At 55.9% G+C, this 15,998-nt stretch overlaps 7 protein-coding genes across 7 annotated transcripts; 5 read left to right on the top strand and 2 right to left on the bottom strand.

The window, feature by feature from the left end:
- Window positions 1–492: 492 nt before the first annotated feature.
- On the top strand, window positions 493–2,537 carry PHYSODRAFT_248886 (hypothetical protein; the record flags this gene model as incomplete). The annotated part of the gene is made up of 3 exons (XM_009534609.1): window positions 493–894; window positions 1,002–1,970; window positions 2,016–2,537. The coding sequence occupies 3 exons, from the start codon at window positions 493–495 to the stop codon at window positions 2,535–2,537; spliced, it is 1,893 nt and encodes a 630-aa protein (XP_009532904.1).
- A 284-nt stretch (window positions 2,538–2,821) lies between these two features.
- Window positions 2,822–3,702, bottom strand: PHYSODRAFT_248915 (hypothetical protein; the record flags this gene model as incomplete). The annotated part of the gene is made up of 3 exons (XM_009534608.1): window positions 2,822–3,071; window positions 3,154–3,190; window positions 3,276–3,702. The coding sequence occupies 3 exons, from the start codon at window positions 3,700–3,702 to the stop codon at window positions 2,822–2,824; spliced, it is 714 nt and encodes a 237-aa protein (XP_009532903.1).
- Window positions 3,703–5,582: 1,880 nt separating this feature from the next.
- Window positions 5,583–5,941, top strand: PHYSODRAFT_379767 (hypothetical protein; the record flags this gene model as incomplete). The annotated part of the gene is made up of 2 exons (XM_009534607.1): window positions 5,583–5,675; window positions 5,726–5,941. Coding segments are annotated over 2 exons (309 nt in total), but the record flags the coding sequence as incomplete, so codon positions are not given.
- A 2,438-nt stretch (window positions 5,942–8,379) lies between these two features.
- PHYSODRAFT_248904 (hypothetical protein) lies at window positions 8,380–8,825 on the top strand (the record flags this gene model as incomplete). The annotated part of the gene is made up of 2 exons (XM_009534606.1): window positions 8,380–8,674; window positions 8,779–8,825. 2 exons carry the CDS (start codon window positions 8,380–8,382, stop codon window positions 8,823–8,825), a joined length of 342 nt encoding a protein of 113 aa, XP_009532901.1.
- A 385-nt stretch (window positions 8,826–9,210) lies between these two features.
- On the top strand, window positions 9,211–9,486 carry PHYSODRAFT_517250 (hypothetical protein; the record flags this gene model as incomplete). Its single annotated transcript, XM_009534605.1, has 1 exon — window positions 9,211–9,486. A coding segment is annotated over one exon (276 nt), but the record flags the coding sequence as incomplete, so codon positions are not given.
- Window positions 9,487–9,595: 109 nt separating this feature from the next.
- On the top strand, window positions 9,596–10,060 carry PHYSODRAFT_317582 (hypothetical protein; the record flags this gene model as incomplete). Its single annotated transcript, XM_009534604.1, has 1 exon — window positions 9,596–10,060. The coding sequence occupies one exon, from the start codon at window positions 9,596–9,598 to the stop codon at window positions 10,058–10,060; it is 465 nt and encodes a 154-aa protein (XP_009532899.1).
- A 34-nt stretch (window positions 10,061–10,094) lies between these two features.
- On the bottom strand, window positions 10,095–10,680 carry PHYSODRAFT_355220 (hypothetical protein). The gene is made up of 3 exons (XM_009534603.1): window positions 10,487–10,680; window positions 10,272–10,444; window positions 10,095–10,225 (listed from the first exon to the last, which is right to left on the bottom strand). The coding sequence occupies exons 1-3, from the start codon at window positions 10,654–10,656 to the stop codon at window positions 10,140–10,142; spliced, it is 429 nt and encodes a 142-aa protein (XP_009532898.1). The 5' UTR covers window positions 10,657–10,680; the 3' UTR covers window positions 10,095–10,139.
- Between the last annotated feature and the right edge of the window lie 5,318 nt (window positions 10,681–15,998).

Here is a 15,998-nt window from a genome sequence, read left to right as displayed (position 1 = left end):
CTGGCGCCGCAAGTACCAATAGAATAAAGTGTTTGTGCATTGTCGGAAGCCCTCGTATCCAGCGGCGGAGGTGCTCGTGCCGATACGATATCGGCGATACCTCCTTCGGCCCATGTTGCGCTGCAGCCCGTTGCTCTGTGACGTGGACAACGTGGGGCACCTGCTTTATCCATTCGTCCCCGCTTAACAACTTGAAGCTTTCGGCCTCCGAGACTTGGTAAACAGCTGCTCAGTATATCTTTACTAAAGCCCATATATATCACCCTCCAAATCACATAACCCGCGGCAACGGATATGACTTTGATATCGACTGTGCGAGGCGAGACAGTAAAACCTCGTTTGGGGTTAAACCAGTTGTCTTGTTTTCAGTAGGGGCCATACAAACTTCGAGTCGGCGCTCAATCAGCGGCTGAGCCGCTCTCTCCAGTTCAGATTTTGCGGTCGGGGTCTCCGCGGTTCCGGTGGTCTCTTCCCCACGAAGTCCAAGCTAGAATGTTGCGCTGCTCGCAGATGAAGCAGGCGCTGGCCAAGTCGCTGGCCCGCCCGGCCGCCTCGCGCGGCTTCGCCGTGCGCAGCTCGCAGCCGCTGGCCGGCGTCGAGACGTCGGCGCTCACGTCCAAGTACACGGTCGTGGACCACGAGTACGACGCCGTGGTGGTGGGCGCTGGCGGCGCCGGCCTGCGCGCGGCCATGGGCTGCGCCGAGGCCGGCCTCAAGACGGCCTGCATCTCTAAGCTGTTCCCCACGCGCTCGCACACGGTGGCCGCGCAGGGCGGCATCAACGCCGCGCTGGGCAACATGTCGGAGGACGACTGGCGGTGGCACATGTACGACACGGTCAAGGGCAGCGACTGGCTCGGCGACCAGGACGCCATCCACTACATGTGCAGAGAGGTACGTGTCTCCCCGTGTTCGTCCCATAGTGGGCGTGTTTCTGTCAGCTCGGCTCCGTGCAATTGAGTTTTTCTATGTGCTGATATCTTGTGATCTTTTGAACGCAGGCGCCGGAGGCTGTGCGCGAGCTCGAGGACTTCGGCCTGCCGTTCTCCCGCACGGAGGAGGGCAAGATCTACCAGCGCCCCTTCGGCGGCCAGAGCCTGGAGTTCGGCAAGGGTGGCCAGGCTCGTCGTACCGCCTGCGCTGCGGACCGCACGGGCCACGCCATGCTGCACACGCTGTACGGCCGCTCGCTGGCCTTCGACACGTCGTACTTCATCGAGTACTTCGCGCTCGACCTCATCATGAACGACGCCGGTGAGTGCGTGGGTGTCATGGCCTTCAACATGGAGGACGGCACGTTCCACCGCTTCCACACCAACAACACGGTGCTGGCCACGGGCGGCTACGGCCGCGCCTACTTCTCGTGCACGTCGGCCCACACGTGCACGGGCGACGGTACCGGTATGGCTCTGCGTGCCGGTATCCCCCTTCAGGACCCTGAGTTCGTGCAGTTCCACCCCACGGGTATCTACGGCGCTGGTTGCCTGATCACGGAGGGCTCGCGTGGTGAGGGCGGTATCCTGCGTAACTCGGAGGGCGAGCGCTTCATGGAGCGTTACGCCCCCACTGCCAAGGACCTGGCCTCGCGCGATGTCGTGTCACGTGCTATGACCATGGAGATCCGCGAGGGCCGCGGTGTCGGCAAGAACAAGGACCACATCTTCCTGCACCTGGACCACCTGCCGCCTGAGCTGCTGCACGAGCGTCTGCCCGGTATCTCGGAGACCGCTGCGATTTTCGCCGGCGTGGACGTGACCAAGGAGCCCATCCCGGTGCTGCCGACGGTGCACTACAACATGGGTGGTATCGCCACCAACCACATGGGTGAGGTGGTTGTGCCGGATCTTGACGGCCTACCGGAGCCCGGCAAGCTGTACTCGGACAAGATCGTGCCCGGTCTGTTCGCCGCTGGTGAGGCTGCCTGCGCTTCGGTGCACGGCGCCAACCGCCTGGGTGCCAACTCGCTGCTGGACCTGGTGGTGTTCGGCCGTGCTTGCGCTCTGCGTATTGCTGAGCTGACCAAGCCTGGTGATAAGAAGCGTCCGATGCCCAAGGACGGTGGTCTCAAGGCCATCGAGGACGTGGACAAGCTGCGTTACGCCGACGGCAGCATCTCCACGGCCGAGCTGCGTCTGGAGATGCAGAAGACGATGCAGGTGGACGCCGCCGTGTACCGCACGCAGGAGTCGCTCGAGGCTGGTAAGGAGAAGATCGATGAGGTTGTGCCCAAGTTCAACGACATCAAGGTGACGGACCGCTCGCTCATCTGGAACACGGACCTGACGGAGACGCTGGAGCTGCGCAACCTGCTGGCCTGCGCATCCTGCACCATGCACGGTGCTGAGGCCCGTAAGGAGTCCCGTGGCGCTCACGCCCGCGAGGACTTCACGGAGCGTGACGACGTCAACTGGATGAAGCACACGCTCGCTTACCACAGCGACGAGGGCAAGACGCACATCGCCTACCGCGCGGTGCAGGACCAGACTCTGGACGAGAACGAGTGCAAGCACGTCCCGCCCTTCGCGCGTGTCTACTAAGCCTTTGGTCTGCGTGGCAGCTACGGGAAGGACGTATTTACCACACGGATGCAGAGAGCGCATGCAAGGCCTTGCGTGGGCTCGTAACGAAACCAAGAAAATAAACGTCAGACAATTACTACGATCGTGTTGTGAATGTTGGCAAACGGAATGAATGGATAGATGCTACGATGCAGATTGGACGAACGCTGATAAACACGCTCCAAGTACGCAGTACGCAAGGAAAGTGCGTTTTTTCATCTTGTCAGTGTGTGCCCACTGGAGTGCTCAGGCAAGGAGGTAAGTTACTTGAGACTGGCGATGGAGCGTCCGTTGAGCGGCTGCACGGGGCGAGCGTTTTTGCCGTCGTCGGCTACGTGCAGCTCCTTGAGGTTCTTCTGCAGGCGCTCGAAGTCGGTCTTGGAGAGCTTGACGGGCGTCGGCACCACCCACCAGTCGGCGATCTCGTCACAGGCCGGTGTCGTGAGGCTACCGGGGTAGTTGTATACGCGGTCAGCGTCCGCCTTGGTGTTGATAAGGTCAGCGTACGAGGCGCTGCAGGTACGTACACGAACAGCAAAATGCAAGGTGAGTTTGTCAACTGGTGACCAATCGGGCACATCACACTTCAACTTACAGGTTCAACAACTGCGACTTGTCGGGCGTGACAGCGTCTAGCACGGCCCTCCAGCCACGGATCAGTCTCAAAGTCCCCCGCTTGCAAGAAGAGCCCCACGACCAACAACGCCGAGCCGCCACTGTTGCTGTGTACGAAGTGGGCCTCTCCGTCCAGGGCCTTGCCGTCGATTGTGTGCTCGGACGGCGAGTGCAAGTGGAACTGGGTCAAATCGTAGGTTGCATCGTTGGCTGAGACGGAGCAAGAACCGCCGACCACAGCCCCCTTGAACGACTCGTCCGACTCCGTGAGGTTGAAGTCGCCGCACGACCCACTGAACGATAGCGAGCGAGCCGTCAAGCCTCCGCCGGTGGTCACTTTGATGTCGACGGGAGATTGGCGCGAGCCGCCGCAAGTGGGGTAGTGCTCGGCCCATTGCTCGGGGCTGGCCATATCGGCGTCGTTGTGCTTGTACGCCCATGAGGCTCCTTTCGAAGTTTCAGCGGCGACGAAGTTGATGTTGATCATTGCGCAGGCAGCGACAGTAGCGGTGACGGTGAAGAACTTCATGGCCGGTTGGTGGTTGTCGGGGTGAAGTGGTCGGTTGAGTGTAAGTTGGAAAATGGTGAACGAGGTGAGTGGTGCGTTCACGTTGTTGTGCATTTGTTGGGCAGGCTCAAGTCTAAGGCGCCTCGAAGTCAAAGAAACGATGTGCTCGGTAGTCATCGTTGATTATTGGCGGTCCGGATGAACCGAGGAGTGGATAATCTTCATCTCCATTGTGAAGTTTTTCGAACAGCAAATAGTTTGAGTAGGTTGTTTTGCATAACCTGCTCTCACCGTTGTTTACGGGACGGACAGCAAACTGTTAGTACGGCAGGTTACCTAAGCGTTTACGGGGATGTGGATGTAGCGAGAATGGCATATACAATTGCGTTTACAGCTTATGGGAGCCGTAGGATGTAACTCCAGATTTGATTTGATCTGCGCAATGTTCCATGCGCTTGGCAAGTGCGAGAACCCCACGGCGTACATCATCCTACGGTTGTGGCGGTTATCATAGACACCGACAGATACAAATGTCAAGCGTCAAACTGCGTACTCGAGAAAAGCTTATCGCCGAAAACAATTCGCTGTATTGTAAGCTTACCCAATTGATTGCTAGGACTGATTTCGTCTCACAAAACCCTTCTGCACGCGGCTAAGAGTATCGAACTCCCTCGGTAATTCTCAACAACCTTTGGTCGTCCGGTCAGCATCGGGCAAAATCCTGGCGGGGTCTTCGTAAACTGCACCTTCTGTTAGTCAAAGATCACAAGTTTGCCAGCGAAAGATGCATCCTGCTTCACCGAAATCAGCATCTCTGCCAGACCCCCTTCGTGAAAACGCTGCTTCAGTACAGCTATGTTTTCAGGGTCAGGTCGTCTTCTTTGTGTGCCATCTCACCAAGATACTACGACCCAGTTCGTGAATGCGGCACTTCGGAAAACGTCTCCTCCTGCCTCATCCAATTCGAGGAGCTTGAACGCCTCCACACCTGTTTTCTCTTCGCCCTTCCATTCCAAGAAGAGTAAGTTCTGCAGTGTTGCCGCAGTATTACGCATGCTAGGCACTTGCGAATCCTCCGACCGACCACACCACGCCTTCCCACACGCATCTTCCGCTCGCGACCGTGATGCCGATGAAGCAGCTGTGGCGCAACACCCAGCTCTCAGCGCGCAAGGAGAATGATTTAAGCGGCCCGCGACTAACCTGACGCTCGACATGGCGTGCCAAACTGCCTTGTTTATCTTGTCCTTGCGAAAGTAAATGAAGCCGTTGCCAAAAAGACGATTTGTTCCGCTAGTAGCAGTGTATGAATGAACCTTGAAACCTATTTCGTACTTCTCTGGCCCACATAAGAAACAACACTTCGGTTTTCTGGACATAACTTTTTACAAAAAAAAACGTTTCAATAACTCAGCCGAAAGCTGCGCATTTGCTCCGTTTCACGCTATGATTTAAAAAAATTAGCAGCAGAAAGAAAAGAGAAAACAGCCTTTTATCTGAAGCCCGTTTTAGGCAACATTAAGTTTTTTAGCGAGGTGCCGTAAAAAAATTAGCGATATTAGAAAATAAAATAGAGAGTGGTTGGTGCACCCGTCTACTGGCGTCATCTTTTCAATCGTCCGCTCAAGTACCCTAACCACGGTTTGAGATCCATCCGAGCTTCGTATACGGTATACTTTCTATCTCCAACCACCCATTCATAAATCTGCAGCGGGCTCAAGCATTTGACCCCCCCTCGCCGTACAAGCATGGCTGCTTGTGTTCTGGGGAAAAAGCGACGGCCACCCGGGGCGCCAAATGACGCCGAAGCTGACCTTGATGCTGACGACGCGACAGGATGCTCTCTCTCGGACCGCGTCGTTACGTTAGACCCGAGTCATGAGCTCACACGGCGACACAGGCCACTGGAGGAGACCCAGTTCAGTTCCTGGAAAGCGTTCGAGTTGTACATCAATGAGTATCAGTCTCGGTCCTATCAAGCAAGTTCTTGCATTGTATCTACAATACACGAAAGCGATGATCTAACTCCGATATGTGCCAGTAGATTTTCCGCATCAGAACCAACACATCGGCCGCCGAGCGCAACGCAAAGATAAAAAAGTTCAAAACCGGGTCTGGTACACCCATACCTGACAGTTTTGGCTTCTACGCGAAGACTCTTGTCTGTACACACAGTGGTGAGTTCAAGTCTCGCGGACAAGGAAAGCGACTACGGCAGGAATCAAGGCAGACGGGATGCACAGCACAGGTAATGGTTGTATTTTTTTTAAGTGTATGCTATCCACTATGCTGCCATTCGGTCTAGCGGGCACCACTAGCGCCGGTCGGGCTCTACACGCATCCGTCGGGCACCGCAGCGGCTGGTTGGGCACTGCGACTGCTTGTTGGGCGCCTTCGGCGTCAAACGGGTACTACAGCGGCCAATCGGGCACCGCAGCGGCTGGTCGGGCACTGTGGCACCTGGTTGGGCACTGGTGGAACTGGTCGGGCGCTGATGGCATCAGTGTGTTATATATTAGAGTTATTGATGCTATTATAGCTTTGGATGTCCTAGTTCTGTTTTAACGGGATTTCGTGTTGTATTGGTTTGGTTAGATCAACGCGTGTGTTAGAGTTGTGGATGGGGAAACGCTCGCTATTCAAGTTACTACAAAGTCTTTAGTGCACAACCACAAACTGACGAAGGAGCTGTATGATCAGTATGCGTCAGTCCGGACAGCCATCGCACCCGCCGTTCTCCAAACGGTAGATGTGCTACGAAAGGCTGGCGCAAAGAAATCTGGCATTCGCAAACTGCAAGCCCACCAACCGCGACGTGCACAACCTCATGCACAGGCTGAAGAAGCGAGAGAACGCTTTACGTTGGACGACAAGTGCTCAACGGCTGAAGGCTTGGATGGCTGAGTTTGGAGAAGAGGACGGAAATGTTGGCCGCATCTTTATCGATAGGTCTGGTGAAAAGGTACGCGCATGCCCTAATGAAACGGAGAATATGCTTAATTTTAACAACGTCTGCGTTTATATTTTTTCAGGATGTTGCAACTTGTATCACACTTCAAACCAAACAAATGCGAGCAGTATTTGACCAGTTTCCGGAAGTGATTTTGATCGATGCCACCCACGGTACCAATGCCGAAAAGTATAAGGTTTTTTCGTTCATGGCCCACGATGCTTTCGGCCATGGACAATTTGTCCAGCACGCTCTTATCCAGAATGAGCGGCGCCCGGCGCTTCTGACTGCCATTGAAGAGTTCAAGAAGAATAACCGAGGTTGGGTTAAAATCCAGTGTATTCTGATCGACAAAGATTTTACGGAAATGTCCGTTCTGAAGACTGCATTTCCCGACGCTACTCTCCTGTTGTGCCAGTTTCACGTGCTCAAGTATCTTGTGAGGAAATTGGTTCTGCTGACTACGGGCTCAACTCGTGGCAAAGAGAGCAACTGCGCTGTACAATGAGTCTTCTGGTGTACGCTAGGACGGAACTAGAGTACGAGAAATATCGGAGATACATGCGGTACCTCTTGAAAATTGGCCGGTGCGCAGTTGCGGCAGCGCTTCCGGCAACTACTAGCACGAGTACTGATGGCCAGTCCGAGAGTACCGGTTTGGCTCAGAACCGAAGCCGTGATGCTGCATTGGAGGACGTACTTGATGATCAAGACGTGGTTTCCGACGAACACATGCAGCGAAGTGCAAATGCGGTCGATGATTCTTGTACTCATCCGTTTGAATGGTATTTCAAACGGAATTGGGATAACTGCCGAGAGCTGTGGTGCGCCTACAAACACCAGAACTGTGTGACGTTGGGCAACAACACAAACAATCGCCTTGAGTCGTCGTGGAAACAACGAAAAGAGTGGGTGGATTCTTTCATGGAGCTGGACGAGTGCATTTCATCCATCATGTACTACCACGTTGGCAACCGCTTTTGCCTCTCGATACTTTCTGTTGGAGTCTCATGGCACTTCGGGCTCACAAAGCACGTTGTCAACTGCAAACGATGGGCGTACGAGCTCAGGCGGGGGGGGGGGGGGGGAGTGGCGCGTATCGAAGACACCAACCATCGCCGGTACAAAAGCTGGGTAGGGATGATCGTCTCTTTCTTAATACCCTGGCGGATGAAAAATACATGGCGGCAAGGCAGTAGGCGTGTCATCATAAACATACAGGAACACTCCCACTTGCGCTTGTTCACAGAGTACTCAGCCCGCGGCTCGTCGAGAGCATCTTCTTCCTTGGACTCGTTTTTGATGAAGTAGATGTTAGGAAATGCTTCGTAATACCGGTAGGTAGTATCACGGCGACGTGCGTACTGGTACTGAGTGAAGATCTGCTTGCAGGCGTGCTCGCTCACAATGTTGGCCACGACAGACATCTCGCGATCATACTCCGGATTCTGAACGGTCGACACTTTAAAAACGCGAGAGAGGAAACTTTTTTCTTGTAGACTTATATCTGCGATACGCTGGCTGGCCTGGGCACGCCTCAGTACCGTACAGCAATGTTAGCGTTTCGTCAAGTAGCGGATTTGTTCAAGACGCACAACTTCGAGCAGCTAGCAACTGTAGGCAGAACAGGTACTTCAGAATTAATAACCAGCAACATCGCGAAGGCCGCAACAAATATGCAGAGAGATCCGAGCACCCCAACGGCGTCAGACCGGGAGAAGAGCACCGAAGTCGCATCATGCATCGCGATGGGCAATCAACGCGAGTCGGGCATCGAGACGGGTCCCGAAGACGAATCGGGCACTCCATCGGTAGCTGAAGTTGACTCGGGCAACGTCGCATGCATTGAAGCGAAGTCGGGCATCGAGACGGGTGCTGGAGGCAAGTCAAGGTCTCCACCGGTCACCGAAGTCGAGTCGGGCATCGGGACGGGTGCTGGAGTCGAGTCGGGCATCGAGACGGGCGCTGGAGTCGAGTCGGGCATCGAGACGGGTACCCGGACCTACTACGAGGTGGAGTTAGGCACTGCAATGGAAATTCAAGGTAAACGATCGAACAAAACGCCAACAGAAGCGAGGAATCTCCGGGTCAGCACCGTTGTTACGACGAAACGCACTCAAACGTTACTGACTAAAGCTGCTGTGAAGCCAAGACGCACAACAAACCTGCTGATAAAAGCCGCTGGGAAGCCTAGAACGAAGCGTCTTAATTCACAAGAAGGCCTAATTGAAGTCAAAGCCTCTGATGAATTTAATGTCGAAGGCCCTGAGAGACCACGAGGAAGGCCAAAGCAGAAATCAAAAGTTAAGTAAGCTCAGCAGAACAATGCTATTGCGATGGCAAAGGACGACTCGGACATGCTCGAGAAGAAGCTGATGTGGACGAATGCTTACGAGAGGAGCCAACGTACGCTTCGGCCGCTGATATCATCGGACAATTCCAACTTTTCGCTCTCCAAAACGTGAAAGCTCCAGTTGCCCACGAGATCACCATGCTCACTAAGCCAATGAAAGCACCCGCCGACCTCGTTCGTATTTTTAAGGCCGACCTTCTTCGCAAGTGCGCCACCAAAGTGACTGTCGTTCAAGCGAAAAAAATCCGGTTTAGCAGAGCGGGACGTCGCTGTTGAAATTGTTGGCGTCGGCGTGTACGCCACCTCTACTCTTGCAATCTTGCGGAAATGGCATCGCGCTCGAAAAATTATCGCCGAAGTTGAAAGAGCGTTGAAGTGGATCGACAGCGTCGACGTTACTCTGGGAACCGGTTCTTTTGCCACTTCTCAAGACCCCGATCTCATCGACAAACTCAAGTCCCTTCCGATTCTCTCGTCAAGCGTAAGTTACCTTATTTCATAGTCTAGTTCACCCGACTAATTATATATGTTTTGCATGGTAGACGGAAGCGTTAGATCTCGTAGCACGGGGTTGTCTAGGCGACTCAACGATGCGGTCGCTGATGAAGAAAATGTTCCGCCAGAACCATGCTGTCGTTATTGTGGATCCCACCTACATTCAAATTGGCCGGCGCGGTGAGGTGAACGTGAATATGGATACGATTCGGGAGATTTTCTTTGGCATGTCGGACGAGAAAGTGCTGATACCAATCAACGTAAGCGGAATCCACTGGTGCTGCATCATGATCGACCTAACCAAAAACGACGTGCTATTGTACGACTCCATGTGCTCATCGTATTTGACAAAGGTGCGAGTAGTAGCTGAGATGCTAGTAGCGATAATTCCTGACGCACGGGTCAAGCGCTACAGAATCCGCAGGGTAGACGGCGATCTCGGTATCCAGTTCGACAGCTATAACTGCGGCATTTACGTGCTCGTGTCGTTCGAGCTATTTGTCAGGGAGGAGCGTACGGGAGCACTGGATAAGGATCTCTTGAAGTGCCTCCGATACAGGTATCTCTGCATGTGCATGTAATCAAAGCATTTCTAACGTGTTACGCGCTACAGCGACTTCTAAAAGAACTAGTTGTGCATTCAATCTTGATGAAGTATTATTACCCGTCCACTATTCTCTTCAGCGATAGTTCTACTGTATTTGCCTTGGCCGTGGTACCTCTAAGCATCTCGTCCATGGTGGCCACTCGCTGCACCATGACCTTGGTGGCGGAACCTATGAGTATCTGAACCTCCGAGCAGCTTGTCCTTGGAACCACCGAACATCTCGTCCTTGGCGACGGCGACTCGCGGCACCGTGTCCTTGGCAGCGACGGCAGCGACGTTGTACTTGGTGGTACCGCTCAGCTCTTCGTCGTTGGTGTCGTCGTTGGTGGCGGCGGCAGCATGGCCTTGGCAGCAGCGGCTTGCGCCCACATGTCCTTGTCAGTAGTAGCAGCGATGACACATGCATGCACCACTCAGCAACTTGGACATTGAAGCACCTCTCAGTGACTCGTCCTTGGCGGCGGCGGTGATGTCCTTGCCAGCAGCGGCGGCAGATTCAATGTACTTGGCGGCGGCGGTCCACGACACCATGTTCTTGGCGGAGGCAACAGCGGTGATGCATGCTTGCATGCTTCCGGAGACTACCAGTGTCGGTGCGGAGGCAAAACACGTACTGTGCGATGGCGCAGCCCTCGAAGATCGAGCTCTCCCAGGCTCGAGGATCGGGCTTGCCCACGGGGGTTATGAACTGGAGCTTCTCGGACTTGACTGAGTCCGTGGCCATGGCGAACTCAGCGCCGTTTGTGGTGTACATGTGCATAACATACCACGGTACAGTTCGCCCTTGTAGTATCGTAGGCGAAGGCTCTCGAATGTTCTTTCCTCAACTAGCCGGCTATACGGATGTATACGAGTTAATGAACGGGTTCACACGGGCACCAGACGGTTGCAGGTGCAGATAGATGGGTGCAATAGCCTCGTCACAGCATGATATTGACACGATGTGGGAAAGGATTTTTATCCGCACCCATGTCTGACCGCTGGGATGGGACGACCCTTCGCCTGACTGTGACTGGTCGCAGTGAACAGGAATCCAGTGACGTGGAGTGTGACATGTGGATAGTGGATGCGCATGGTGAATTTGGCGGGGCCCGGTGCTTGCAGTAAGCATGGGCTCACAGGATCGGAGATGTGCCCACCGGATGAGCGCTCATATTCGGTGTGGAGTAACACATCCTGTCCGTCCGCCGACTTCCCTGACCGCAGGATAAGCCTAAGGCGCGCAAGTGCAGCCAGTGAACGTATCCTGGCTGCTGCCTGCATTGGCTCCGTCAAGACATCGGACCAACCCCCAAGTTCACCATGCCCACCATGCTCCCATGCTCCCAAGACCTCGCTGGACAAAGTACACTGTTTGCCGGACTGGATCGTGGTGCACCCGGTAGCGACGCACCGGAGGCCAAGGTGCCGTACTGAATGAGGCCGGACCGGATGATCAATTCGGTCTGACCCCTGGTGCCCATACTGGATCGTGACCGCACCAACAACAAGTCCAGTACTGCTGTGTGTGTAGCAGCAATCAAGGACCGGATCGACCAAGAACGTCAAGCGACACAGGATGGCTCACGTGATTAGACGCAGAGGTCCAGTGCGGATTTGATGAGACGCCGTACCCACGTACCTCTGACGCCAGATGATGAGTGTTGCCGAAGGAACGTTGACGTCGACAAGGTGCCCGATAACCAAGCCAAGTCAAGCATACCCAAGCTCAGTGCAAGAAGATCGAAGTCCCGTGCACAAGGTCGAAGCATATCCAAGACAAGTCAAGCATAGTGAAACCTTTATTAGAAGTCAGTGAAGTGAAACAGATAGCTAGCCAAACGTAAGATCAAACAGAAACCAATTTGCCGAGAACACGCGAACGTCTTTCTTCGGGCTGGGAATTCCCCCCGACATTGACGTCTTCAAGAGCTTATACGTGGGATCCGCCTTCGTGCGATCTTAAAACGGAGGACGTTTCAAGGCCTCACTGGTGTTGCGAGCACTGGTGTAGTGGGGACTCAAAGGTACCAAGGCAAAGTCGGCAGGGACTGGGGTGTCGCGCCCTGGAGTGATCTGTGAGAGCTTTCTTTCCAATTTGCGTGCTCTATCCGGGCATCCATTTCATATTCCATCCTGTGTGTCTTAGGCGGTAGAGGTAGTCACCCCCGAGACTGAATTGATCGACTACTGTATGATAGGATTGACTTATATTTTGTATTGTTCCCTCACTCTGTGAGGGTGGTGCGCGTGAGTGAGTGTGCATCCAGGGTTGACCAGTGCCTTGGGTGACGGCTCGTAAGTTGACTGGCGTATAGACCCCCCACCCAAGGGTCTTAAAGAATAAGTGGTGGCTGTATATTTTGTGACGTTTAGCTCGGCATTGTATTTCTGTGTGTTGGTTATATTGAATTGTGGATCTGACTGTGGTCCCTTCGATTCGGTCTGACTTTCTGTTCATTCGGTGTAGTTTGTTTCAGGAACACACCCAGCAGACTCGATTCTGTATTTACAACGACTCACTCGGTGAAGTCCGGTCCGCCAAAGGTAAACGATACCTATAGGGGTTGACACAAGGACACACGCCAAGTCCAAGCGATCCTCCCGGCCCCCGGTTCACATCCTGTGCTCCGAGGACTACCGGATTGCAGCGGATATCTCTGGTACTCCGAACCGATTCGGTCCGGCATAGTGCGCTATACACCTGGACGATCAAGGCGTTCACCCGCCTCGCCTCAGCTGGTGCGCGTGCCCGGATTTGGTTGCCTAGGATTTCACCGCGAGTTGTTTGTTTGTATATTATTTGGTCTTAAGGGGTGTTTCTACTGACTGCCTGGACTAACAGTTTGGTTATGGCTGGAAGGAAGGAAGCACGTGAAGGTGGACGTGGAGGCGGACGCGGTGAGGCGTCGCGTCAGTCGCGTCGAGGACAAGGGCTGCCGCCGGAGGAGCACAAGGCCCTGGACGACGTTGTCCGGGAGGCTCGGAAGGCTGGCGCGGAGAAGCGCAAGGCGGCCCTGGAAGAGAAGAAGAAGGCGTCGGCGGCCGATCAAGATCAAGCGACCCCGGAGTCCTCCGTTCTGGATGCGCACCAAGCAAATCAGGATGAGGCTCCGGAGGCGGACTCGACCGAGTCTGTGCCGGCCGGCACCGAATGTGTCCCAGACCCGGTGACGGGACTGGATCAGGGTGTTTCGCACAGGATGATGAACCCGCCCAGGCGTCTGTGGGAGGCGCCGATGAGGTTGAGCCCCCGGCTGAGGATCGAGTTTCGGACTCTCCCCAGCCGGATGACGAAGTCGAGATTCTGGACGAAGCCCCGACGATCAAGCATGAAGGCCCGCTGTCGACTGTCCAAGAAGACGGCGTACTGAATGACGAAGCCGATACCCGGTCTGCGCCCGCGCAATCCAGTCCGGCCGCGACCGCCCAAGCTCCCGCGATCAAGATGGAATCCCAATCCAGTCTGGCGCCCTCGGATTCGCGAGGACCCGACGAGACCAAAGCTCAAGTGAGCGAGGCTCAGGCGAAGGCGTACGTGGCCGAACAAGTGCGTCGCTGGGAGCAGTATCGTGAACGCGCTGCCGTCCCGCTCAAGGTGGAGTACGCCTGGCCCGAGCCGGCACCCGATTTCACTGAATGGTGGACTGCCGCGCTGGCAACGTCGAAGTACCTATCGGACCGGATGGCCATGGCGAGTCAAGACGCTGCGTGGATCGCGGAGCTTCGTCCGGTACGACTGGAGCTGTGCCTGGTACAGGATGTCTCCGGCATCGTGATTCCGCCGAGCATCCTGTCGCCACGCGAGTGCGTTGGGCTCATCCAGTCTCTCCTCTTCGCTGCCGGTTTCAGGTTTCACAACCTGATCCCGATGTGGTTCCAGTCGCAGTCGTCCAGAATCGCACCGAGTCTGGTGCGCTCTGTGGCCGAGGACGTCCAGCACTTCCTCGCGTTCGAGCTGATCGAGTGGCGCGAGTTGGCATCCGGTGTGCCCTTCAAGATCGTGCTGGATGCTTCAGACGCCCAAGACCAGACCGAGTCGAACGCTGGAAACACTGGATCGACACTGTCACAAGCTGTGCGAGCACCGATCCTGGACTACCATGCAGAAGACAACGACGGAGATCTATTGATGTCGGATTACGAAGCTGGACTATTGGGTCGCGAGTTCGTCCTGCGCCTACGAGTGGCCGGCCTCCGGAGGACACGAAGCCCGCAAGGGTCGTCCACCGGCGAACCGGATTCCAAGCGCCCGCAGCACGGACCGCCTCGCGCGCCGTCCACCCAGTCCGTGTCGTCGATCCCGTCCGCGCCGCCGCTGTCCACGCCGTCGCTGTCTTCGCTCCCGTCGTTCCACGCGTCCAGCGAGTCTGAGCGCGCATCCGGTACTGGAGTGTTGGCGCAACTGGGTCCGCCATCTCGTTCACCCTCGGATCTTGATTCGAGCCTGTTCGGGACGACGGCTGGATCCAACGAGTCAACGTTCAGTGCGGCGTCAGCAGCTCGATCGTCCAGAGGCAGCTCGCCTTCGTCGTCGCTGTGGTCCGGACACAATGCCGCGAGGCACATGTCCGCGATTGGGTACGGACCCATGGTGATGACCGCGCAGGCAGGAGCGATCCAGTCTGGTGCAGGCGGAGGAGTCGTCGAGATCACCCGGACAGCACTCCCTCGGTCATCGACGGCGGTGGATCAGGACGATGTCGTTATGTCGGAGTCCGATCGTACCACCGTCCGGAGTGACCGAAGGTCGAGAGCTTCATCCGGTCGGCAAACGACGTCCAGGCGCGAGAGGCGATGCCCGTCACCAAGTGAATCTGACTCCAGTGACGAGGACCAGATGCGCCGCCGAAGATCTTCGAGATCGAAGCGCGCACCGAGTCGGTCGAGCAGGTCGACTCGATCCGGTCGATCAAGCCGCTCAGCGATGTCCGTGATGTCCAGGGCGTCCCAAGTTGCGCTCAACACGATGCGCCAGACGCAGGAAGCCTTGGCCAGGATGGAGCTGAACCAGGAGGCATCCGCTGCCAACGCGGCCCGACTGAATGAAGGTCTTCCCAGCGCGTTCCAGCCGATCCAAGAGCTCGCCGGACGCACCGCTACCCCTCAAGGCAGTGTGCAGACCGGATCGAGGCCGGACGCCCCAGTCCCGGAGCCTCCCAGCGTGCCCAGCACGTCTCCAATGTCGACGATGCAGGCGCATGAAGTGGCGGCTGCCATCGAGAGCGCCCGCGCCGAGGCAGCACGCCTGGAGCACGAGCGCGCTGCCGCCGAGTTCGCCGAACGCTGGAGACAACAGGAAGCGCAAGCCGAAGCCGAACGAACCCGATGGACCGAAGATGTGCAACGGGGACTCAACGCTAAACTGGATTTATTCCAAGAGAAGGTCCACCAGATTGAAGCTGAGCGGGAGAGGGAGCGAGAATCTTCCCGGAACATTCAGCGGTTTCAGGCCCACCAGTTACACAACCTTCGTGCAACACGCCAGGAAAATTTAGCGGCTCAAGCAACATCGGGATCTGATTCGGTGTCGCATGTGAAGACAGAGACCGGGCGTGAGACATTGCACCCAGTATCCATTGTGCCTATCCAGTCTGGTCAGCCGCCCATCCAGTCTGCGACGCCGCGTGCCGACGAGCTTCTAGCAGCCCAACTTCAGGCGACGATCAACAGCGTTCTCAAGGCGAGAGCAACCACGGGAGCCAAGGCGCGCGCTGTTCAAGCTGCGCCGGCGAAGGACAAGCAGGATGCCCCCGCGAAGGACGCGAAGGTGCCCGTGAAGCAGGAGCCTGCCAAGGATGCGAAGGGCACCAGGTCAGGACCGCGCAAGCGTCCATCCTCGCGGAAGTGGTGACCCCTCCGGATCCGACCCGGACTCGAGCTCTGATGACGGCTACGACGAGGGCTACAGCTCAAGCGACTCCGACGACTCG

This window comes from Phytophthora sojae (assembly GCF_000149755.1).
Source record: "Phytophthora sojae unplaced genomic scaffold PHYSOscaffold_7, whole genome shotgun sequence".
Lineage (NCBI taxonomy): Eukaryota > Oomycota > Peronosporomycetes > Peronosporales > Peronosporaceae > Phytophthora > Phytophthora sojae.
The sequence above is the reverse complement of the archived record's forward strand: the minus strand, read 5'-3'. Positions and strand labels throughout refer to the sequence as shown.

Coding starts and splice junctions, on each gene's coding strand:
- PHYSODRAFT_355220 (XM_009534603.1), bottom strand. CDS start 10,656: ATGCAAGCATGCATCACCGCTGTTGCCTCCGCCAAGAACATGGTGTCG. Junction 10,445..10,486: donor TTGCTGAGTGGTGCATGCAT/GTGTCATCGCTG, acceptor TGTGGGCGCAAG/CCGCTGCTGCCAAGGCCATG. Junction 10,226..10,271: donor CAAGGACAAGCTGCTCGGAG/GTTCAGATACTC, acceptor TGGTGCAGCGAG/TGGCCACCATGGACGAGATG.